The sequence below is a fragment of the Aquarana catesbeiana genome, linkage group LG08 (genome assembly GCF_042186555.1).
Source record: "Aquarana catesbeiana isolate 2022-GZ linkage group LG08, ASM4218655v1, whole genome shotgun sequence".
Classification (NCBI taxonomy): Eukaryota; Metazoa; Chordata; class Amphibia; order Anura; family Ranidae; genus Aquarana; species Aquarana catesbeiana.
Genome location: NC_133331.1, coordinates 26,654,735 through 26,680,552, shown reverse-complemented (window position 1 = coordinate 26,680,552; position 25,818 = coordinate 26,654,735). Strand labels below are relative to the sequence as shown.

At 45.7% G+C, this 25,818-nt stretch overlaps 1 protein-coding gene across 2 annotated transcripts in view; it reads left to right on the top strand.

Moving 5' to 3' along the window:
- The window catches only part of LOC141105649 (alpha-2-macroglobulin-like protein 1), a 583,128-nt gene that overhangs the window by 552,692 nt on the left and 4,618 nt on the right, over window positions 1-25,818 (top strand). For both annotated transcript variants that reach the window (XM_073595625.1, XM_073595627.1), the window contains exon 34: window positions 5,147-5,249. In XM_073595625.1, coding sequence (XP_073451726.1) covers window positions 5,147-5,249 — 103 coding nt within the window. The remainder of the gene's footprint in view (window positions 1-5,146; window positions 5,250-25,818) is intronic.

Sequence of the window (25,818 nt, the reverse complement as noted above, 5' to 3'; positions counted from 1 at the left end):
TTGGAAGCTCTAAATAAGGGGTTGAGGGGCCAAATCACGTGTGCAACCCACATTTGTGACCTCACACATAGTCCTCCTCCTCCTCCTCCTCCAGGTCCTACTCCTCCTCCTGCTCCTCCAGGTCCTACTCCTCCTCCTCTTCCTGCTCCTCCAGGTCCTACTCCTCCTCCTGCCACATCTCCAACACCAGAGCCACAGCGTGGAAGGAAGCGTGGAAGGAAGACCAGAGAGTAATGGCCCTGTGCTCAGTCTGGTCTGGAAAAATATGCAGCCTCTTGTAGTACCACAGCCTGGGGACATAGATGTCATCTGCTGCTTTCCGGATCTCTGGGACTTCTGGACCAGACTGCACTCCTTTAGATAAGGACTCCTCAGGCCACTAATTTTGCTGTAAAAGAATTGATGTCTGCCCTGGGGGTCCAAGGCTTTGCCAATTTCTGCTGTTTCTCCAGCGATGCCTCCCTCTTTGTTTGGTTCTGAGCCCTTAATAAAGGAAATTTTGTTACAATTATACTCTCCTATGTGTGTTTTCCTTCAAAAAGGACAGTTTGTTTGTGAGGAGGCAGGTACATTTCAAAAATACAATGTGAAATTAACAAGAGACACCAACACCAAACAACCTCCTTGAGATTAATTAATACAAGATAATAATGGTGTTGTGGTAACTTGACACACAAAACACACATAAAAATATTCTGGAGTAAAAAAAAAAAAGCCTTGAAACAAATACAAAACCAAAAAAAAATCAGCCTTGAAAAAAATACAAAACAAAAATAAAAACCCCCCCAAAAATTTTGTCAAATGTGACAAATCAAAATATATTAAGGGAATCATGATAAATAATAAAGAAATACGTTTGTAAGAACTCTGTGAATATGAGCATCAAAACTACTTCATTCTTCTAGCATTATAAAGAAGAAGAGAATGTGCTGTATTAAACAATTTTAAACATTGCAGCCTGACGAAAGTGCTCTATCCATTCCGAACGCTAATTTTACCAGACCGAGCAGTTCCGTCTCGGAATTTCTTCTGAGCATGCGTGGCACTTTGTGTGTCGGAATTGTCCACACATGGTTGGAATTGACGCGATCGGATTTTGTTGTCGGAAAATTTTATAGCCTGCTCTCAAACTTTGTGTGTCGGAAAATTCGATGGAAAAAGTCCGATGGAGCCCACACACGGTTGGATTTTCCGACAACGCGCTCCAATCGCACATTTTCCGTCGGAAAATCCGACCGTGTGTACGGGGCATTACAGTCAACCAAAATATCATTCGGGTCATGCAGCTGGCTCTACCAAGTGATTTTCTTTCTCAACAACTATGCAGGCACTATTAAATGGGAGGTTTCTCCACTAGGTCAGATTTAGATCTTGGGGGGGGGCACTTGAGGTTTGGGGGGCCCCTTATACATAGAGTTGGTTTAGACAACCTCTGGATATGACTCTGAGCACATTGTGCACTCAACTTCTTTGGTCGACCATGGTGAGGCCTGTTATGAGTGGACCCTGCCCTGTTAAAACACTGTATGGTCTTGGCAACCGTGCTGCAGCTCAGTTTCAGGGTCTTGGAAATAAAACAATGATGAAAGTAAATGCAGTGAAATTGCTCAACACAATATACACCTGTGAGGTATACCAAAATGTCCAAAGTGAATACACTAAGTTCAAGAGTGTCCAGAGGTAAAAGTTGACCTCAACGTATTAAAGCCACAAAAAGAACACTGGTAATAGGTGTACATGGAAGGAGTCTTCTCAGACGAGAGAAATGCTTGAAAATAAGATGTTGACTGAAGACTGGATATCACAGCAATCAGAGGTAAAATGACATAAACTTGTAGAGTAAATACTCTTACCAGATCATGTGGGACATATCTGCCATACGGCTGTACATCTATCCGAGCTTGTGGGAATGATCTCCCATGTATTCTCCCCGGAGGTTCTCCCTAGGTCACGATCTCCAATGGGTGAAGTTGGCCTGAGTCACGGTCATCGATAGCCAGGGCAGTCGCCGGTGGGGGTTATCAGCTCGCTCACACACTCTCCCGTTCTCGGCAGGTTCAAGGGGTCAGGAACGCCCCATCATGGAAGTATTCATGGAGGAAAGAGAAAAAAAGGGGCTCCACATGGCGTAGGTCAAAAATTTTAAAGGGATTTATTGAATAAAAACCGTACGAATAAAAGTGATCACTGAATAAAAAAACAATGGCAATGTGGGAAGCTCAAACGCCTACGCGTTTCGACTCAAAAGCCTTCAACTGGGGCATAAAACAGCAACCCCACATTGCCCATATACATAAACTGTAAATCCCCATGCCAGATAATTGGGTCCGCCCCCGTCATGGCGGGACCGGAAGTGGAGGATTAAATGTTATAAACACTCTAAGCTGGCTTAAACTGTGATTGTGCCTGTATAAACTAGAACACAGCCAAAGCCCAGAATATACCATAAGTGGGGGTTATTTCTAAGGGATTACAATGAGGGGGGGTCGTGAATATTAAATAACAAAACTCGACTTGCGTTTCAAGCCTCAAGTTCATAGCAGGGCTTGCGTTCCACGTGTCTGAAACACGTGACCGGGGAAAAACACAGCCGGCGAGTACTGCGCCGCTGAAGTTCCCCGCGGCCATCACGTGGGGCGTGCGTACCAAGCCTCGGAAGTGCGTGTGGGAGAGGAACCAGCCTACAACCAATGCGCTGCTGGCCTCTCTCTCAAGGAGCATGCGCTCCAAGCCTCTGAGTGGAGAGGGGCGGGCGGCAGCTCAAAGCCCGACTAATCAATGATCAGGGCCAGCCGAGCCAATAACAAATGCACTAGATGTCTGACCACTCCCCCTCCTGTCATTACTACGTTCCCCATACAATACACACTACCATGGCAACGGCCAATGCCGGTGCCAGGATAACGCAACAGCACGGGGAAAATTCTATTAAACCCCCATAGTCATAGCCACAAAGGTGACCCGTCACGAGGACCCAATAAGTGTCCACATTTAGATTGGACCCCGCTTAGTAGGTGGAAGTAGGGGAAAAAAGGGAGAAAGGAACTACCTACAAAACAACCTACATTAGACAAATGAACTCTCCCACCACTATACCCGAGCTAATCCCTATAGCTCAGACACAGTGATGCACGCTCTGGCCCTCACAATGGGGACCCAGCAATGACACCTGTCTAACCGTTCCAAGAGGACCATAAGCCCCAAGGTTGAAAGGGTTGTGTTATAATTGGTACAATGTAACCTACAATAATCGGTAGGTGGCAATCCTTCCCAAGGGTCAGGACAACTTAACCAACATACCAAGTCGATCACTTGGACAGACTCAGATAAACTGTCATAAAGGGAAAGAAAATTATAAATAAAATAAAGGTACAGAAATGTCAACCTAAGAGTATATTGGATGACATTGCATAATAGCTTACACTGAAACCAGATGTACTGGTATATCATGGTAGACCTCTGCTGAGGTGAGGTATCAGAACTTAGTATAGTATAATCTGACATGATGAAACAGAGCCCAAAAATTATAATCTACTAAAACTAGACATAATAAAACAGAGCCCAAAAATGTTCAAAAACTCCAAAGGAAAAAGGGATAAAACAAGCACATGGAGTATGAACACTAACATAATACCAGAAAAGTAACACAGGGTGAGGGGTGTGCCGCGGCTCGAGAACCTACAGTACCCCTCACGTTCGGTTAATGAAACTATTAATGTCCCACTATTAATGTCCCACTCGACATTTATACCGTGCGGCGAGAAGCACCTGAGCTCATAAATCCAATACGTTTCGAGCCGCGACACACCCCTCAGATGAGACTCACCCCTCCAATGAGGAACAAATTTGTCTATAATGACAAAGGAAGTACCCTTAGGGTCCCTATTGTGACTTTCTAAGTAATGATGGGGAACGGTGTGCTTAATACAGCCCTTCTTAATTTTAGCAATATGTTCATTGACCCTAATCGAGAAGGTTCTGGTAGTACGCCCAACATACTGTCTACCACATGGACATGTGATAAGATAGACAACATATCGGGAAGCACATGTGGTGAAATGTTTCATACTGTACTCTCTGGATGTAACCATAGACTGGAAAGTCATTGTTTTACATCTCTTACTTGTATTGTGTAAACATACGTTACACTTTCTACACGGGAAGTATCCTTTACAGTCTTGAAAGAAAGAAACAGTCTGGGGGGAGTCTATAACATTGGGGGCAATTTCCCCTTGTATCGAACGTGCCCCCCGAAAGATAATACTAGCCCGGTCCGGTAAAACAGGACCTAGAACTCGGTCATTTTTCAGAACCTTCCAGTGCCTATCCAAAATCTTTTTGACCTCTTTATATTGGGAGGAAAATACAATAAAGAACGACCATTTATATGGGTTATCGCCCGGTGTTTTGGGGCGATCGCTCAAAAGAGAATCCCTGTTCACTTCCCTGACTTCCCTAATAGTATTATCGAGATCGGATGGTCTATATCCCTTTTCTATAAATCTTTCTCTAAGAATTTGGGACTGTGACTGGAAATCCTCGATGTTACTGCAATTTCGCCATAACCGAGATGTTTCTATCTCTCTGTGCTTTGAGGCAAGTTTTAAAACTATACACTTCCTCGACCTTGAAGTGTCCATAGTTAACAGACAACTGATCCTTAAAACGTTTTTTAAGCCCACGGACCGTAACGGGTATATCCAGACAGACAGCTGCCATCATCATCAGTGGCTGAAATCGGTCCCCAAAGGACAGTTTCTCTGATTACGGTGAAATTTTTGTGGAATTTTAGTTTACAGCACAGTGTATATATAATACATTCAAGAAAGGAGTATCATTCAATTAGATTGTATCACTTATTTTTCTCAATACATGGTCACACATGCTGAGATTATTTAACGGAACAGTGCACCATTGTTTTTTTGTTTAGTGTTTTTTTTCCAGTCCAGGATTTGGGTTGCATCAATTCATTATCAGACCAGCGCAGAAATATATTTTTTGTTTATTTGAAGTCTTCCAACACACCTATTTGTTGTGGATGGGAGAGAAACAGTGACTCGATTTTCAGCAAATGTTATTAGAAGTTATTTTGTCATGTATTGTTTGGATATATTCAGCCCTAATTTGTGTCTTTTTGTCTCCTTAGATAGGACATGATCCTGTACATATCAACATCCAGATAGAACAGGACATCGAGGTTACATACCTGAAGCCTGGTACTGTGAGAGTGTTTGATTATTATGAGACAGGTGAGATGTGATATTAGCATTAGACTCTGTCATTAACTGAAATATTTTGAGTTTTAGATTTCCATACAAACAGTTGTACAAAAAGTCTAATCAGCACACTCAATAATGCCTACAAAGACTTCAAAATTGTATGTGATTTTAACATTCAGCTTTGGAATGAACATAATTTCCCATTCAAAAACCTCATACTGTACATTGAAAAAGGGGGTAGCCTCTGTGGTCAATAATGAAGGTAAAAAGACATATGTACTATCATCCAGAATTTGGAAATAAAGAGATCGGGAGCTTGGTCCCCAACCAAGCTTTCCAAGAGAAAAGGGGCAATTGGACTATCTCGGTACGGTAAGGCAAATACATTCAATGGTGTAGGCAGATATATAAAAGTACTGCAAAAGTTTATTAATACAAAAATAATCCTCATTTACAGGTTAAAAGCATGATAACAGTCCATATATATTACCAAGACAATGATCCCCAAACAGAGGAGATCGCAGTGAGATAGTTGATCACAGATAACATCTCAACTAGTTTTGCGGACTATTGCCACTTTATCAGGAGGGTATCTGTAATTTGATTAACAGATGATCAAGAACAGTATAACTCTACCAAGAACATAAACAATAGCAAAGTTTAATGCAACATGTCAATTAAGTGAAATATTATATATAGAAGGGGGAAGAACGATACTGCTTACCCACATCCTGGTGGGCACGAGGTACAAGGCGTCACCATCAATCATACTGTACATTGTTAGAAATGTGTTAATTTAAGGCAAAATTTCCATCTTGTTACTTCAACTTTTTCTTGTCACTTGGACCAAAAACAAACATTGTTTTCACCTCATTAATGATTAGGACACTGAACCAAGGTTCTACAAAAAAAGCTTTTGTAATGAAATGCCACTAGTGTATGACCAGCTTAAGCCTGTCATATATCTGGACACTTCAAACTGAAAATACAGTAAAAAGCTTGATGTTAGTGTGAGGTAAAAGTATAGGGATGAGACCCAAAATTCAAAAAGCAGATGTGCCCATAGCTTAGAAAGAAACTGTCAAGTGTGTTCCTCACACCGGGTAGGTATTTATTGGTCATAAAACAGGTAAAACACACCATCAAGGTGTTGTTTGGCTCTTTACTTTATCAGGAAAAGGTGTAAAGCAAACGGTGTAAAATAAAATAATATAATTCAGTTCCGCAATCAAATAAATTAAAATAAGTAGGTTACAAAAGAATATAGTTAAAATAGTCAAAGTGGATGTTTTCTGATTACAGATAGGTATAGGTTCGACCACTGCAATGATGATTAAAAATATTGTTTGAAACAAGAGATGTGTAGATTTGATCATATAACAATACATATACAGTAAATAGATGTGATCGTATCATAACACATAAAACAATATACTGTAAATCATTAACAATATGTATCCAATAAATAAGTATGTAAAAAAAAAATCTTATAACAGGAAATGCAACAATATATATGTGAGTATATATATTATATATATATATATATATATATATATATATATATATATATATACACAGTATACCGTATATACTCAAGTATAAGTCGACCCAAATATAAGCTGTGGCACCTAATTTTAAAACAAAAAAATGGGAGAACTTATTGACTTGAGTATAAGCCTAGGGTGAGGAATGCAGCAGCTACTGTAAGTGGAAAAGAGGGTCAACAATGCCCATCTTCACTGTGCCCATCTGCATGCCTCACTGTGCCCATCTGCATGCCTCACTGTGCCATCTGCATGCCTCACTGTGCCATCTGCATGCCTCACTGTGCCATCTGTATGCCTCATTGTGTCCATCTGCATGCCTCACTGTACCCATCTGCATGCCTCACTGTGCCTATCTGCATGCCTAACTGTGCCTATCTGCATGCCTCACTGTGCCCTCTGCATGCCTCACTGTGTCCATCTGCATGCCTCACTGTACCCATCTGCATGACTCACTGTGCCATCTGCATGACTCACTGTGCCATCTGTATGCCTCACTATGCCATCTGCATGCCTCACTGTGCCCATCTGCATGCCTCACTGTGCCCATCTGCATGCCTCACTGTGCCCATCTGCATGCCTCACTGTGCCATCTGCATGCCTCACTATGCGATCTGCATGTCTCACTGTACCCATCTGCATGCCTCACTGTGCCCATCTGCATGCCTCACTATGCCCATCTGCATGCCTCACTGTGCCATCTGCATGCCTCACTGTGTCCATCTGCATGCCTCACTTTACCCATCTGCATGCCTCACTGTGCCATCTGCATGCCTCACTGTGCCATCTGTATGCCTCACTGTGCCATCTGCATGCCTCACTGTGCCCATCTGCATGCCTCACTGTGCCATCTGCATGCCTCACTGTGCCATCTGCATGCCTCACTGTGCCATCTGCATGCCTCACTGTGCCCATCTGCATGCCTCACTGTGCCATCTGCATGCCTCACTGTGCCATCTGTATGCCTCACTGTGCCATCTGCATGCCTCACTGTGCCCATCTGTATGCCTCACTGTGCCATCTGTATGCCGCACTGTGCCATCTGCATGCCTCACTGTGCCATCTGCATGCATCACTGTGCCCATCTGCATGCCTCACTGTGCCATCTGCATACCTCACTGTGTCTATCTGCAGCCTCACTGTGCCATTTCACTGTGTCCATCTGCAACCTCACTGTGCCATCTCACTGTATCCATCTGCAGCCTCACTGTGCCATCTCACTGTGTACATCTGCAGCCTCATGTACCTGATCTCCAGCACTGTGACATGCAGTCTAGTCGGCAGCCATCCAGTGTAACAGAGCCCCGCCTCTCAGTCCATGAAGGACCAGTTTGTAGAGATACTTAAGATTATTCCTGATCAGAAGGCCCAGCAATGGGCTGGCGTATCAGAAGCACTATGTTTTATGGTGGATGCTATGAAGGATTTTATTATACAAGCCTCACGGCTTATGCTAGGACTGGTACATACAAGCAGAGTCCTATGGTTGAAAAATTGGTCAGCCGAAGCGCTGTGTAAGAAGCTCTTGGCCAGTTTCCCATTTCATGGTGAACGGTTATTTGGAGACGATTTAGATAAATATATCCAAAGGATTTCTAATAGGAAATGTTTTCTTTTACCAGTAAAAAAGAAGTTTAAGCATTTCTCCTTTAAACGTGCATCTTCTCCAGTGCCGGGAGCATCTGCCTCTAGTCAGTGTCGACGGCCTCCACCGTCAAGCTGAAGAGGAAGACCTCAGGGGCAGTCCCAGGGCCAAAAGAGGACTTGGGGCAGAAAGCCTGCAAAGCGAAATACTAAAGCATCCTAATGAAGGGGTGCCCCCCTCGCTCGGGTGCGGGGAAGGCTTCTGCAATTTTCAAAGATCTAGCAGGAACAATGTCAAGACAGATAGGTGGCTTCCTCAATTTCTCTAGGTTACAAACTAGAGTTCCGAGAATTCCCGTCTCCTCATTTTCTAAGATCAAATGTTCCCAGAGATCCAGGGAAAAGGAAGTCTCTCTTTCTAGCTCTGGATCATCTCTTATCCCAGAAGGTGATATCAGAGGTTCCCACAGAGGAGCAGGGTTAAGGGTTTTATTCAAACCTTTTCACGGTTCCAAAACCGAACAGGGAGGTAAGACCCATTCTAGATCTCAAAGATCTGAACCGGCACTTAAATATCCGGTCCTTTTGCATGGAGTCAGTCCGATCGGTTGTCTCCATATTGCAAGGAGGGGAATTTTTGGCATCAATCGATATCAAGGATGCATATCTCCACATGCCGATATTTCTGCTCATCAAAAGTCTCTATGCTTTCGAGGTAGAAAATCGTCATTTTCAGTTTGTGGCTCTGCCGTTCAATCTAGCCACCGCACCACGTGTGTTCACAAAGATCCTGGCGCCTCCTTTACCCAGGTTAAGGCTCAGGGTATAACTATCCTAGCCTATCTAGGCGATCTGCTTTTAGTAGATCAATCAGTCACCTGTCTAAACCAAAGTTTAATCTCAGCTGTAAGCTACCTGGAATTCCTAGGCTGGATTCTCAACCTAGAAAAATCCTCCTTAAAACCATCAAGGAAATTACAGTACTTGGGGCTGATCATAGGTATTCTTACCCCATGCAAGAATCAGCTCCATATAGGAACTGATTCAACTTGTCAAAACAAAGAGAAATCCTTCCATTTGGCTGTGCATGAAATTGTTAGGAAAGATGGTGGCCTCTTTCGAGGACCGTTCCTTATGCGCAGTTTCATTCAAGACTGCTACAAAACACCATTCTGTCGGCCTGGAACAAGAAGGTCCAGGCTTTGGTCTTTCCAATGCACTTATCCCCCGAGGTGCGTCAGAGCCTCAATTGGTGGTTGATATCCAGCAACCTCCAAAAGGGGAAATCCTTTCTACCAGTATCCTGAAAAGTAGTAACAACGGATGCCAGCCTTCTAGGCTGGGGAGCAATCCTGGAAGAAGCATCTGTCCAGGGGAAATGGCCCAAGTCAGAAAGGACATTGCCCATCAATATTCTGGAAATTTGGGCAGTACGTCTGGCCCTAGAGGCCTGGACACTCAGACTACGGAATTGTCCTGTCAGGATTCAATCCGACAATGCCACGGCTGTGGCATACATCAATCACCAAGGGGGCATGAGAAGTTGTGCAGCTCAAAAAGAAGTGAATCATGTTCTAGCTTGGGCAGAAAGCAACATTCCCTGCCTATCGGTGATTTTCATTCCAGGGATAGAAAATTGGCAAGCAGAATACTTGAGTCGCCAACAATTGTTTCCAGGAGAATGGTCCCTTCACCCCGACATTTTTCTGTCGATATGTCAAAAGTGGGGTGTTCCAGACATGGATCTGTTCGCGTCCAGATTCAACAACAAAGTTGACAACTTTGTGTCAAGGATGAGGGATCTGCTAGCATGTGGAACAGACGCCTTGGTCTTTCCATGGGATCAGTTTTCACCGATCTATGCATTTCCTCCGGTTCTGCTGCTTCCGTGCCTTCTACGCAGGGTCAAGCAGGAACAGAAAGAGGTGATTCTGGTGGCCCCAGTGTGGCCCAGAAGATCTTGGTTTGCCGAGATCATAAAGATGGCGGTAGGGGACCCTTGGACCCTGCCGCTGCGGCCAGACCTTCTCACACAAGGTCCGGTATTCCATCCTACCTTACAAATGCAAAATGTAATGGTTTGGCTATTGAAACCCACATTTTAAAGGACCGCGGGTTATCTCCTCCAGTAGTGTCTACTTTGGTTAATGCTAGGAAGCCGGCCTCCACAGTCATTTACTATAGAGTCTGGAAGGCATATGTCTCCTGGTGTGGATCCAGGGGTTGGCACCCCAGAAAGTATGTCATAGGTTGGATCCTTGAATTCCTGCAAATGGGATTGGAAATGAAGCTGGTCTTGAGTTAATGGCTTTATGTTCGGGTCGAACATGAGTTCGACTCCAACATTGGCTGTTCACTCGTTCGCCGAACAGCGAACAATTTGGGGTGTTCGCGGAAAATTCGAAAGCCACGGAACACCCTTTAAAAGTCTGTGGGAGAAATCAAAAGTGCTAATTTTAAAAGCTAATATGCATTGTATTGTCATAAAAAGTGTTTGGGGACCTGGGTCCTGCCCCAGGGGACATGTATCAATGCAAAATAAAAGTTTTAAAAATTGTTGGGAAAAAAGTCATTTAAAAGTGCTAGAGCTAGTGCCGGCTATAATGAATTGTCGGTCCGGCAATACACATAAAATTTAATTGATTAAAACAGCATGGAATTTCCCCACAGGGGAACCCCGAACCAAAATTTAAAAAAAAAATGCGTGGGAATCCCCTTAATTCCATACCAGGCCCTTCAGGTCTGGTATGGATATTAAGAGGAACCCTGTGCCAAAATAAAAAATAAATGGTGTGGGGGTCCCCCTCAAAATCCATACCAGACCCTTCAGGTCTGGAATGGATATTAAGAGGAACCCTGAGCAAAAATGTAAAAAAAATGTTGTGGGGTCCCCCCAAAAATCCATACCAGACCCTTATCCAAGCACGCAACCTGGCAGGCCATAGGAAAAGAGGGGGGACGAGAGAGCGCCTCCCCTCCTGAACCGTACCAGGCCACATGCCCTCAACATTGGGAGGGTGCTTTGGAGTAGCCCCCAAAGAACCTTGTCCCCATATTGATGGGGAGAAGGGCCTCATCCCCTTGCCCGATGGTAGTGGGGGTCTGCAAGCGGGGGGCTTATCAGAATCTGGAAGCCCCCTTTAACAAGAGGACCCCCAAATTCCGGCCCCCCCTGTGTGAATTGGTAATGGGGTACAAATGTACCCCTACCATGTCACAAAAAAAGTTTCAAAAAGGTTAAAAAACACAAGAGACGGTTTTTGACAAGTCCTTTATTAATTTCTTCTTTCCGCTTCTTCTTCCATCTTCTTTCTTCTGATCTTCCTTCGGTGTTCTTCTTCTTCCTCCATCTTCTTCTTCTCCATCTTCTTCTTCCTCCATCTTCTTCTTCTCCATCTTCTTCTTCTCCATCTTCTTCTTCCTCCGCTCTTCTCGTCCTGCATCTTCCTTATATAATGGAGGGCGGGGTCACTTAGTTACATAACCGAGTGACCCCGCTCCCTCTGACAACACGGGAAAAAGCCTCAGGGAAGTCCCTGTGCGTCAGAGGAGGGCGGGGGTCACCGGGTGGCCCCACCCTCCGTTATATGAAAAGTGTCAGAAGAACCAAAGCGTCACATGGCGGAAGACTCCCACTGAGGTGGATCATGCGAATGGAGCGGAGAAGAAGCCGGAGGAAGATGCAGGACAAGAAGAGCGGAGGAAGAAGAAGATGGAGAAGAAGAAGATGAAGGAAGAAGAACACCGAAGGAAGATCAGAAGAAAGGAGATGGAAGAAGAAGCGGAAAGAAAAAGAAATTAATAAAGGACTTGTCAAAAATCGTCTCTTGTGGTTTTTAACCCTTTTGACACTTTTTTGTGAAATGGTAGGGGTACATTTGTACCCCATTACCAATTCACATGGGGGGGCCGGATCTGGGGGTCCCCGCTCGCAGACCCCCACAACCGCCGGGCAAGGGTTGTGGGGATGAGGCCCTTCTCCCCATCAACATGGGGACAAGGTGCTTTGGGGGGCTACCCCCCAAAGCACCCTCCCAATGTTGAGGGCATGTGGCCTGGTGCTGTTCAGTAGGGGGGGCGCTCTCTTGTCCCCCCTACTTTTCCTGCGACCTGCCAGGTTGCATGCTTGGATAAGGGTCTGGTATGGATTTTTGGGGGGACCCCACGCTATTTAAAAAAAAAAAATTGGCACAGGGTTCCCCTTAATATCCATACCAGACCTGAAGGGCCTGGTATGGAATTTAGGGGGACCCCCACGCATTTTTTTTAAAATTTTGGTTCGGGGTTCCCTGTGGGGAAATTCCATGCCGTTTTTATCAATGGACTTTTATGTGTATTACCAGACCGACAATTCATTATAGCCGGCTCTAGCATTTTTAAATTACTTTTTTTTCTCCGACAATTTATTATAGCTGGCACTAGGGATGAGCCGAACACCCCCCTGTTCGGTTCGCACCAGAACATGCAAACAGGAAAAAAGTTCGCTCGAACACGCGAACACCGTTAAAGTCTACGGGACACGAACATGAATAATCAAAAGTGCTAATTTTAAAGGCTTATATGCAAGTTATTGTCATAAAAAGTGTTTGGGGACCTGGGTTCTGCCCCAGGGGACATGGATCAATGCAAAAAAAAGTTTTAAAAACGGCCGTTTTTTCAGGAGCAGTGATTTTAATAATGCTTAAAGTCAAACAATAAAAGTGTAATATCCCTTTAAATTTCGTACCTGGGGGGTGTCTATAGTATGCCTGTAAAGGGGTGCATGTTTCTCGTGTTTAGAACAGTCTGACAGCAAAATGACATTTGGAAGGAAAAAACCCATTTAAAACTACCCGCGGCTATTGCATTGCCGACAATACACATAGAAGTTCATTGATAAAAACGGCATGGGAATTTCCCACAAGGAAACCCGAACCAAAATTTAAAAAAAAAATGACGTGGGAGTCCCCCTAAATTCCATACCAGGCCCTTCAGGTCTGGTATGGATATTAAGGGGAACCCCGGCCAAAATAAAAAAAAAAAATGACGTGGGGTTCCCCCAGATCCCGCCCCCCCCTGTGTGAAATGGTAAGGGGGTACTTACCCCTACCATTTCACTAAAAAACTGTCAAAAATGTAAAAATGACAACAGACAGTTTTTGACAATTCCTTTATTTAAATGCTTCTTCTTTCTTCTATCTTCCTTCATCTTCTTCTTCTTCTGGTTCTATTGGCTCTTCTGGTTCTTCCTCCGGCGTTCTCGTCCAGCATCTCCTCCGCGGCGTCTTCTATCTTCTTCTCCTCGGGCTGCTCCGCACCCATGGCATGGGGGGAGGATCCCGCTCTTCTCTTCATCTTCATCCCCTTCTCTTCTTCCTTCTTCTCTTCTTCTCTTCTTCGTTTTCTTCTCCGGGCCGCTCAGCACCCATGCTGGCATGGAGGGAGGCTCCCGCTGTGTGACGGCGTCTCCTCGTCTGACAGTTCTTAAATAACGGGTGGCGGGGCCACCCGGGGACCCCGCCCCCTCTGACGCACGGTGACTTGACGGGACTTCCCTGTGACGTCATGGGGAATGCCACAGGGAAGTCCCGTCATGTCCCGTGCGTCAGAGGGGGGCGGGGTCACCGGGTGGCCCCACCCCCCATTATTGCCATATGGTTGCCATATCCTCTGCCAGAAGGGTATCGGAATTGGCGTCTCTGTCTTGTAAAAAAACATATTTGATTATGCATAAGGATAAGGTGGTATTGCGGCCTCATCCTGAATTCCTACCGAAGGTATTGACAGGTTTTCATTTAAACCAGGATATTATTCTGCCTTCTTTTTTCCCAGTGCCTCGATCTAGGGAAGAGAAGTCACTACATTCCCTTGATGTAGTGTGAGCGGTCAAGGTCTATTTAAAAGAGACCGCTCAGATTCGCAAAACAGATGTTTTGTTTGTACTGCCAGAAGGTCCTAAAAGAGGACAGGCAGTATCAAAATCTACTATTACCAAATGGATTCATCAAGTGATTGTTCAAGCTTATGGTATAAAGAATAAAATTCCTCCTTTTCATGTTAACCACTTGAGCCCCGGACCATTATGCTGCCTAAGGACCAGAGGTCTTTTTCCAATTTGGCACTGCGTCGCTTTAACTGCTAATTGCGCGGTCATGCAATGCTGTACCCAAACGAAATTTGCGTCCTTTTCTTCCCACAAATAGAGCTTTCTTTTGATGGTATTTGATCACCTCTGCGGTTTTTATTTTTTGCGCTATAAACGGAAAAAGACCATAAATTTTGAAAAAAAATGATATTTTCTACTTTTTGTTATAAAAAAAATCCAATAAACTAAATTTTAGTCATACATTTAGGCCAAAATGTATTTGGCCACATGTCTTTGGTAAAAAAAATGTCAATAAGCGTATATTTATTGGTTTGCGCAAAAGTTATAGCATCTACAAACTAGGGTACATTTTCTGGAATTTACACAGCTTTTAGTTTATGACTGCCTATGTCATTTCTTGAGGTGCTAAAATGACAGGGCAGTACAAAACCCCCACAAATGACCCCATTTTGGAAAGTAGACACCCCAAGGAAATTGCTGAGAGGCATGTTGAGCCCATTGAATATTCATTTTTTTTGTCCCAAGTGATTGAAAAATGACAAAAAAAAAAAAAAAAAAAAAATATTTACAAAAAGTTGTCACTAAATGATATATTGCTCACACAGGCCATGGGCCTATGTGGAATTGCACCCCAAAATACATTCAGCTGCTTCTCCTGAGTATGGGGATACCACATGTGTGGGACTTTTTGGGAGTCTAGCCGCGTACGGGGCCCCGAAAACCAATCACCGCCTTCAGGATTTCTAAGGGTGTAAATTTTTGCTTTCACTCTTCACTGCCTATCACAGTTTCGGAGGCCATGGAATGCCCAGGTGGCACAAAACCCCCCAAAATGACCCCATTTTGGAAAGTAGACACCCCAAGCTATTTGCTGAGAGGCATATTGAGTCCATGGAATATTTTATATTTTGACACAAGTTGCAGGAAAGTGACACTTTTTTTTTTTTTTTTTTCATAAAGTTGTCACTAAATGATATATTGCTCACACAGGCCATGGGCATATGTGGAATTGCACCCCAAAATACATTTAGCTGCTTCTCCTGAGTATGGGGATACCACATGTGTGGGGCTTTTTGGGAGTCTAGCCGCGTACGGGACCCCGAAAACCAATCACTGCCTTCAGGATTTCTAAGGGTGAAAATTTTTGATTTCACTCTTTACTGCCTATCACAGTTTCGGAGGCCATGGAATGCCCAGGTGGCATAAAACCCCCCCAAATGACCCCATTTTGGAAAGTAGACACCCCAAGCTATTTGCTGAGAGGCATGGTGAGTATTTTGCAGCTCTCATTTGTTTTGGAAAATGAAGAAAGACAAGAAAAAACATTTTTTTTTTCTTTTTTCAATTTTCAAAACTTTGTGACAAAAAGTGAGGTCTGCAAAATACTCACTATACCTCTCAGCAAATAGCTTGGGGTGTCTACTTTCCAAAATGGGGTCATTTGGGGGGGTTTTGTGCCACCTGGGCATTCCATGGCCTCCGAAACTGTGATAGGCAGTGAAGAGTGAAATCAAAAATTCACGCCCTTAGAAAGCCTGAAGGCGGTGCTTGGTTTTCGGGGTCCCGTACGCGGCTAGGCTCCCAAAAAGTCTCACACATGTGGTATCCCCGTACTCAGGAGAAGCAGCAGAATGTATTTTGGGGTGTAATTTCACATATTCCCATGGCATGTTTGAGCAATATATCATATATATATATCAAAAATTGTCTCTTTCCCGCAACTTGTGTCGCAATATAAAATATTCCATGGACTCGACATGCCTCTCAGCAAATAGCTTGGGGTGTCTACTTTCCAAAATGGGGTCATTTGGGGGGGTTTTGAACTGTCCTGGCATTTTATGCACAACATTTAGAAGCTTATGTCACACATCACCCACTCTTCTAACCACTTGAAGACAAAGCCCTTTCTGACACTTATTGTTTACATGAAAAAGTTTTTTTTTTTTGCAAAAAAATTACTTTGAACCCCCAAACATTATATATTTTTTTAAAGCAAATGCCCTACAGATTAAAATGGTGGGTGTTTCATTTTTTTTTTCACACAGTAATTGCGCAGCGATTTTTCAAACGCATTTTTTGGGGAAAAAACACACTTTTTTAAATTTTAATGCACTAAAACACACTATATTGCCCAAATGTTTGATGAAATAAAAAAGATGATCTTAGGCCGAGTACATGGATACCAAACATGACATGCTTTAAAATTGCGCACAAACGTGCAGTGGCAACAAAATAAATACATGTTTAAAAGCCTTCAAAAGCCTTTACAGGTTACCACTTTAGATTTACAGAGGAGGTCTACTGGAAAAATTACTGCACTCGATCTGACCTTCGCGGTGATACCTCACATGCATGGTGCAATTGCTGTTTACATATGACGCCAGACCGCCGCTTGCGTTCGCCTTAGCGCGAGAGCAGGGGGCGACAGGGGTGCTTTTTTTTTTTTTTTTCTTTATTATTTTTTTGCTTTTTTAATCTTACTTTTAAACTGTTCCTTTCATATTTTTTTTTTTTTTTAATAATTTTTATTGTTATCTCGGGGAATGTAAATATCCCCTATGATAGCAATAGGTAGTGACAGGTACTCTTTTTTGAAAAAATTGTGGTCTATTAGACCCTAGATCTCTCCTCTGCCCTCAAAGCATCTGACCACACCAAGATCGGTGTGATAAAATGCTTCCCCAATTTCCCAATGGCGCTATTTACATCCGGCGAAATCTAAGTCATGAAATACTCGTAGCTTCCGGTTTCTTAGGCCATAGAGATGTTTGGAGCCACTCTGGTCTCTGATCAGCTCTATGGTCAGCTGGCTGAATCACCGGCTGCATTCTCAGGTTCCCTGTTGAGACAGGAGAGCCAGAGAAAAACACGGAAGACGGTGGGGGTGGGGGGGGGCATTCCCTCCCACGGCTTGTAAAGGCAGTCTAGAGGCTAATTAGCCGCTAGGATTGCTTTTACATGAAAGCCGACCGCTGGCTGAAAAGAATGATACCAAGATGATACCTAAACCTGCAAGCATCATTCTGGTATAACCACTCAAAGTCGTGAATGGCGTACCTGAAGACAAAAAAATGGTTAACAATGGTTAACAATAAAGCACAGTAAACAGTAAAGTATAAATAATTACACACCTGAAAAACAAACATGATAAAACATAATAACAATAACAATAACAATAAAACATTGCAGAATAGAATACAGTAAAAAAGAGCAGAACAATAGAGAGAGAGAATAGAGAGAGAACAATAAAACGACAACTATTTTTTTTTTATTTCATATTTTTTTTTTTTTTACACTTTTTTTGTAACTAACTTTTATAATGGTAACCGGTTCCAGGTTCGGGTCTCTCAAAATGCGATGGCATCTTGGGAGACCCTGTGAAAGTGTGCCTAGTCTGTGCAATGCTGTACTCTACGCTAATACTCAACTAGTGCATGGTAGCGTTCAAAACATTCACCAATGCAAAGACCAGGATTGTCAGGACAGGAGGGACAATAATAGCGGGTGTCACGCCTATATCCACGTTTGCTGCAGACACAACATCTTTTTTGGGGGGTTCGCTGGGTAGGGGTACTCGGGAGGACATAAAGAAAATGCCTCTCATGCAGCCGACTGCATTTGGTTGGGGATGTGAATGGGGGAAGTACGGGCGCTGCAGAAGTGGTGGGTTCCCAATTAGGATTGGCGAATGCAGCAGGAAGGGCATTATGGGCACGACGGGCCTGTGTTTGTCTTTTTGGTGGCAGCGGGACACTACTTGTGCTTGCCACCTCACCAGCTTGAACTGCACTTATGGGACTCGCCACGTCACCACGTGTTACTGCAGTGCTGGTTTGACTACGACCGGGGTGTACTAGGCCGCTGGCGCTTGCCAGTTCCCCAAAACGCTACCAAAAAACTGTTAGCGATCGCAGGGATCAGGCCTGACTCTGCGAACGCTGCAGTTATGCGTTTAGTGTTCTGTAAGTGACAGTGATCGATCGATACTGCACTTGGGTGCGCTGGGCTGGGCCGGGCGGAGGGGCAAAACGCAGGTGCTAGCAGGTATCTGGGCTGATCCCGCTAACACTGCGTTTTTGGGAACCCTAAACTGCTGGTGACGCTAGTATAGATCTGATCGGATCAGATATTGATCTGTTCAGATACTATACCACTAAGGGAGGTGTACGGTGCGTGCGTGGGTGTTAGCGGTACTGGCGCTAACCTGACGCTGCCTGGGGCTGGTGCTTGCCAGTTCACCAAAATGCTACCAAAAAAACTGTTAGCAATCGCAGGGATCAGGCCTGACTCTGCGAACGCTGCAGTTATGCATTTAGTGCCTTGTAAGTGACAGCGATCGATCGATACTGCACTTGGGTGGGCTGGGCGGAGGGGCAAAACGCAGGTGCTAGCAGGTATCTGGGCTGATCCCGCTAACACTGCGTTTTTGGGAACCCTAAACTGCTGGGGACGCTAGTATAGATCTGATCGGATCAGATATTGATCCGATCAGATACTATACCACTAAGGGAGGCGCATGCTGTGTGCGTGGGTGTTAGCGGTACTGGCGCTAATCTGACGCTGCCTGGGGCGACGCATATCACCGCCGGGCGATCGGGGGGCTAAACCTTTATTCGGTAATAAACGGCGGGTGCCCTGACACTATAAAAAAAAAACAAACTAACCAGCGTCAACCGTAACGGTTATACGGTGATCAGTGGTGAAAGGGTTAACTAGGGGGCAATCAAGGGGTTAAAACATTTATTAGGTAGTATATGGGGGTCCCTGTCGCTATAAAACGCTGACGGCGAACCTAAATATTTACCTCACTAACTAGCGTCACCAGCGACACTAATACAGCGATCAGAAAAATGATCGCTTAGCGACACTGGTGACAGGGGGTGATCAAGGGGTTAAAACTTTATTAGGGGGGGTTAGGGGGGTACCCTAGACCTACAGGGGGGTAACAGTAACTGTGCTAACACTGTAACTGTCACAAACTGACACAGCAGTAATCAGAAAAAAAAAAAAAAAAACTGCTGGTGTCAGTTTGTGACAGGGGGGGGGTGATTGGGGGGGGATCGGGGGGCGATCGGGGGGGGGATCGGGGTGTAATGTGTGCCTGGCATGTTCTACTGTGTGTGTGTGTGTTGGTGCACTCACTCACATGTCGTCTCTCCTCGGGCCGGAACGGAAACTACCGACCCGAGGGGAGAATACATCACTTCCTTTGCTGCTGTTTAGCATACAGCAGCAAAGGAGTGTTCCCATTGGCCGGCGGCGATCCCGAGGGGGCGGCCACGAACGGATGGCCTCCCCCTCGTCTCTGATCGCCGGGGGACAGAACGGGACTGCCTCGGGCGGCGGGGGGGTCCGATCGGACCCCCCACCCGCGGAAGGCAAATCACGTACCCTGTACGTGATTTTGCCTGTCCGTGCCGCCTTGCCGACGTACATCGGCGTGAGGCGGTCGTCAAGTGGTTAAAGCACACTCCACCAGGGCTGTTAGTGCCTCTTGGGTGGTGCATCACCAGGCCTCTATGGCTCAGATCTGCAAGGCCGCAACTTGGTCTTCAGTCCATACATTTAGCAGATTCTATCAAATCGATATTAAAGGTCATGAGGATATTGCCTTTGGGTGTAGTGTACTGCAGGCTGCAGTATAAGTCCTCTAGGCTCTTAATGCCTCACCTTCTTGTTGTGTTTCCCTCCCTTCAATTGCCATTGCTATGGGACATCCCACATAGTAACTATGGCTCTTTGTCCCCTGATGTATGAAAAGAAAACAGGATTTTTAAAAACAGCTTACCTGTAAAATCCTTTTCTTTGAAGTACATCCGGGGACACAGAGGTCCCTCCCTTCTTTGGTATACACGTATATTGCTTGTCTACAAAACAGAGGTCCTCCCAGTAGTGGGAGGAGTTATATAGGGAGTGCACTTCTTGTCTTAGGGCGTGCCAGTGTCCATCACCTAAAGGTGGCCTATAACCCACATAGAAACTTCTATGGCTCTGTGTCCCCTGACGTACTTCAAAGAAAAGGATTTTACAGGTAAGCTGTTTTTAAAAATTCTGTTTTTACTATCCAAAGTTAAAACAACAAGGGCAGAAGATTTAATAGATGGAAAGATGAAAAAATTACTGAAGGTCCGCTTTAAAGGGGTTGTAAAGGTAAACATATGCATAGAATGCATTAAGGTGAAAAAACTTTTGACAGTACCGCCGCCCCCAGGCCCCCCCGTTTTACTTACCTGACGCCTCGAATCTTCGCTGCTCGTCCTCGTCATCTTCATTGCAGCTCAGCCTGGTCGCTGATTGGCTGCAGTGGATGGATTGAAAGCAGCGCAGCCATTGGCTCGCGCTGCTGTCAATCACATCCGATGATGCGGCGCGCCGGGGGCGGGGCCGAGTGATACAGCGAGCGGCTATAGCCGCCGGCTGTATCACGGGAGCGCGCCCGCAAGCACTCACCACCGTGCGAGGGAGCTCGCATTAAGGTGGTAAATGCTTGCGGGGAGGAGCTGAAACAGCCGCCGAGGGACCCCAGAAGACCAGGTTCGGGGCCACTCTGTGCAGAACGAGCTGCACAGTGAAGGTAAGTATAACATGTTTGTTATTTAAAAAAAAAAAAAATTAACTTTACAACCCCTTTAAGTTATAAACACAAATTCGGTGTTCAGCATGAAACAAATAGTGTCTATATTGCTATAAAAATATATCATAACATGTCCCTTAAAGTGCCCGTGTGATATAAAAGTTATGTAGGAGTGCTCCATAGCACTCAATAGTTATCTGATGATGCATATTGATGGAATTGACTATTGAGCACTCCTATGATTGAAAATCACCTCAGAAAGAATATATTTAAAGGTGAGTGTGAATCCCAATTGGATAACAGGATTTCTCTCCAAAGTCCATAGCCAATCCAAAGGTGATGAGCAAATAGCTGATCTGCCTAGGGACAGTTAATGGCTGAAAAGGGAGAACATGAAACAGACAAAAAGAAAAGCCAAGAAACTGCCCAGTACACCAGCAACAGCTAAAATAAGCTTTAATTACGTTTAACAAAGGGTGCCGGGGCTCGCAATCCCTTGGGGCCACTTCATAATACTTGTGGCACAGTGGCTCTGACATTCAAAAGGAGAACAACTGGGGGCGTCAATGGATGAGAAGGTTCATAGGCCATATACTAGCATGCAATGCCAAACTGCAGTTTCTAATTAGTAAATTCAGTTTTGGGCATCAATTCACAAAAAAGATATAGGAGAACTGGTGGGCAACCAAACTAATAACAGGCATGGAAAAGCTCAGCGAAAATGAATGTATTCTCTCCTGAGCAGAGGTGATGAAGAGTGGTTATGCTTACCATTAGGGATGTGCCGAACACCCCCCCCCCCCCCCAGAACATGCGAACAGACAAAGAATTTGTGCAAACACCGTTAAAGTCTATGGGACATGAACCGAATGTGAAAATCAAAAGTGCTCATTTTAAAGGCTTATATGAAAGTTATTGCTATAAAAAGTGTTTGGGGACCCGGGTCCTGCCCCAGGGGACATGTATCAATGCAAAAAAAGTTTTTAAAACGGCCGTTTTTTCTGGACTAGTGATTTTAATAATGCTTCAAGTGATACAATAAAAATGAAATGAAAATTCCTTTAAATATTGTGCCTGGGGGGTGTCCTTAGTCTGCCTGTAAAGTAGCGCATCTTTTCCATGTGTTTTACTGTGCCGCAGCAAAATGACATTTCTAAAGGAATACATTTAATACAAAATTGCTTGCGGCTGTAATGTATTGTCGGCTCCTAGTAATATAGATGAAAAACCATTGAATTTTTTTTTTAAATGGCATGGGGGTCCCTCCAAAATCCATACCCGCCCCCCAAGGTCTGGTATGGATTTTAAGGGGAACCCCATGCCAAATTTAAAAAAAAATGGCGTGGTGGTCCCCCCCTAAAATTCATAACTGACCCATATTCGAGCAAGCAGCAAGCAGGCCAGGAAGGGGGGGGGACAAGCGAGCACCCCCCTCCTTAACCATACCAGGCTGCTTGCCCTCAACATGGGGAGGGTGCTTTGGGGTCCCTACCCATTCACATGGGGGGCGGGATCTGGGGGCCATCTTGGAGTCCCCCACAACCACCGGGTAAGGGTTGTGGGGATGAAGGGTCTGGTATGGCTTTTGGTGGGGGACCCCCACACCATTTTTTTTTTTTTTTACATTTTGGTATGGGGGTTCCCTTAACCACTTCGGTACACTGTGTTATGTAAACTACACTGCCTGCACTGACTGTATAGAGCAGGCATGTCCAAAGTCTGGCCCTCATTCCAGTTTCGGGCGGCCCGCCTGGTCATTTTGACATGTATGTCTTTTGTGGCCCCCAACGAATCCCCGAGCGCCGGGGACCCCAAAATATGTACCTGCTGGCTGCCTTGGAGGGGACAGGGAGGGGGCGGGATGAGTGCCGTACAGGAGTATTTCCTGTTTACATGGCGACCTCTGTAAAAGGAAGTCCCATCTCCTGCGCTGCCATTGGACGACTGTTCAGTCCAACAGGAGGCGGGACTTTCTATTAAAGAGGCCGCCGATAAAATAGAAGTTTTTTCCTGTATGTCTGTCGGCGCTCGTCCCGCCCCCTCCCTGTCTCCTCAAAGGCTGCAGATGTGCATGAATCAGGCTGCACTGATGGCAATGGTGAGTCTGCATTCATGTCAATAGGGGTGCTGCATTCAGGACAACGGGGGTGCTGAATTAATGACAATGGGGGTGCTGCATTCATGACAATGGGGGTGCTGCATTCATGATAACGATGGTGCTGCATTCAGGACAATGGGGGTGCTGCATTCAGGGCAAGGGGGGGGCTGCGTTCAGGGCAAGGGGGGCTGCATTCAGGACAAAGGGAGTGCTGCATTCAGGACAAGTGGGGTGCTGCGTTCAGGGCAAGGGGGTGCTGCATTTAGGACAACGGGGGTGCTGCATTCAGCACAATGGGGGTGCTGCATTAAGGACAACGGGAGTGCTGCATTCAGGACAAGGGGGTGCTGCATTCAGGACAAGGGGGTGCTGCATTCCGGACAAAGGGGGTGCTGCATTTAAGGCACTTGTGAGGCTGCAATCATGTGCACTGACCCTTATTTTGCTTCACAGTTCTTTATTTAAAATTTAAGATTTTTTCCTGAATCTTCCCTCTTAACCACTTGCCGACCGCCGCACGACTATATACGTCGGCAGAATGGCACGGGCAGGCAAAAGGACTTACAGGTACGTCCTTGCCTGCCCGCGGGTGGGGGGTCCGATCGGACCCCCCCCGGTGCCTGCGGCGGTCGGCAAATCTCCCCCGGCGATCGGAGGTGAGGGGGAGGCCATCCATTCGTGGCCCCCCCCTCGCGATCGCTCTCAGCCAATGGGATCATTTCCCTGCCTCTGTATTGTACACAGAGGCAGAGGAAATGATGTCATCTCTCCTCGGCTCGGTATTTTCCGTTCCGGGCCGAGGAGAGAAGACTGAAATGTAAGTGCACCAACACACACACACAGTAGAACATGCCAGGCACACAAAACACCCTGATCCCCCCCCCCGATCGCCCCCCGATCCCCCCCCCAATCACCCCCCCCCCTCCCTGTCACAAACTGACACCAAGCAGGTTTTTTTTTTTTTTTTTTTTTTCTGATTACTGTATTGGTGTCAGTTTGTGACAGTTACAGTGTCAGGGCAGTGAGTGTTAGGCCCCCTGTAGGTCTAGGGTACCCCCCTAACCCCCCCTAATAAAGTTTTAACCCCTTGATCACCCCCTGTCACCAGTGTCGCTAAGCGATCATTTTTCTGATCGCTGTATTAGTGTCGCTGGTGACGCTAGTTAGGGACGTAAATATTTAGGTTCGCCGTCAGCGTTTTATAGCGACAGGGACCCCCATATACTACCGAATAAATGTTTTAACCCCTTGATTGCCCCCTAGTTAACCCTTTCACCACTGATCACTGTATAACCGTTACGGGTGACGCTGGTTAGTTTGTTTATTTTTTATAGTGTCAGGGCACCCGCCGTTTATTACCGAATAAAGATTTAGCCCCCTGATCACCCGGCGGTGATATGCGTCGCCCCAGGCAGCGTCAGGTTAGCGCCAGTACTGCTAACACCCACGCACGCAGCATACGCCTCCCTTAGTGGTATAGTATCTGTACAGATCAATATCTGATCCGATCAGATCTATACTAGCGTCCCCAGCAGTTTAGGGTTCCCAAAAACACAGTGTTAGCGGGATCAGCCCAGATACCTGCTAGCACCTGCATTTTGCCCCTCCGCCCAGCTCGGCCCAGCCCACCCAAGTGCAGTATCGATCGATCACTGTCACTTACAAAACACTAAACGCATAACTGCAGCGTTCGCAGAGTCAGGCCTGATCCCTGCGATCGCTAACAGTTTTTTTGGTAGCATTTTGGTGAAATGGCAAGCACCAGCCCCAGGCAGCGTCAGGTTAGTGCCAGTACCGCTAACACCCACGCACCGTACACCTCCCTTAGTGGTATAGTATCTGAACGCATCAATATCTGATCCGATCAGATCTATACTAGCGTCCCCAGCAGTTTAGGGTTCCCAAAAACGCAGTGTTAGCGGGATCAACCCAGATACCTGCTAGCACCTGCGTTTTACCCCTCCGCCCGGCCCAGCCCAGCCCACCCAAGTGCAGTATCGATCGATCATTGTCACTTACAAAACACTAAACGCATAACTGCAGCGTTCGCAGAGTCAGGCCTGATCCCTGCGATCGCTAACAGTTTTTTTTGTAGCGTTTTGGTGAACTGGCAAGCACCAGTCCCAGGCAGCGTCAGGTTAGTGCCAGTACCGCTAACACCCACGCACGCACCGTACACCTCCCTTAGTGGTATAGTATCTGAACTGATCTATATCTGATCCGATCAGATCTATACTGGCGTCCCCAGCAGTTTAGGGTTCCCAAAAACGCAGTGTTAGCGGGATCAGCCCAGATACCTGCTAGCACCTGCGTTTTGCCCCTCCGCCCGGCCCAGCCCAGCCCACCCAAGTGCAGTATCGATCGATCACTGTCACTTACAAAACACTAAATGCATAACTGCAGCGTTCGCAGAGTCAGGCCTGATCCCTGCGATCGTTAACAGTTTTTTTGGTAGCGTTTTGGTGAACTGGCAAGCGCCAGCGGCCTAGTACACCCCGGTCGTAGTCAAACCAGCACTGCAGTAACACTTGGTGACGTGGCGAGTCCCATAAGTGCAGTTCAAGCTGGTGAGGTGGCAAGCACAAATAGTGTCCCGCTGCCACCAAGAAGACAAACACAGGCCCGTCATGCCCATAGTGCCCTTCCTGCTGCACTCGCCAATCCTAATTGGGAACCCACCACTTCTGCAGCGCCCGTACTTCCCCCATTCACAT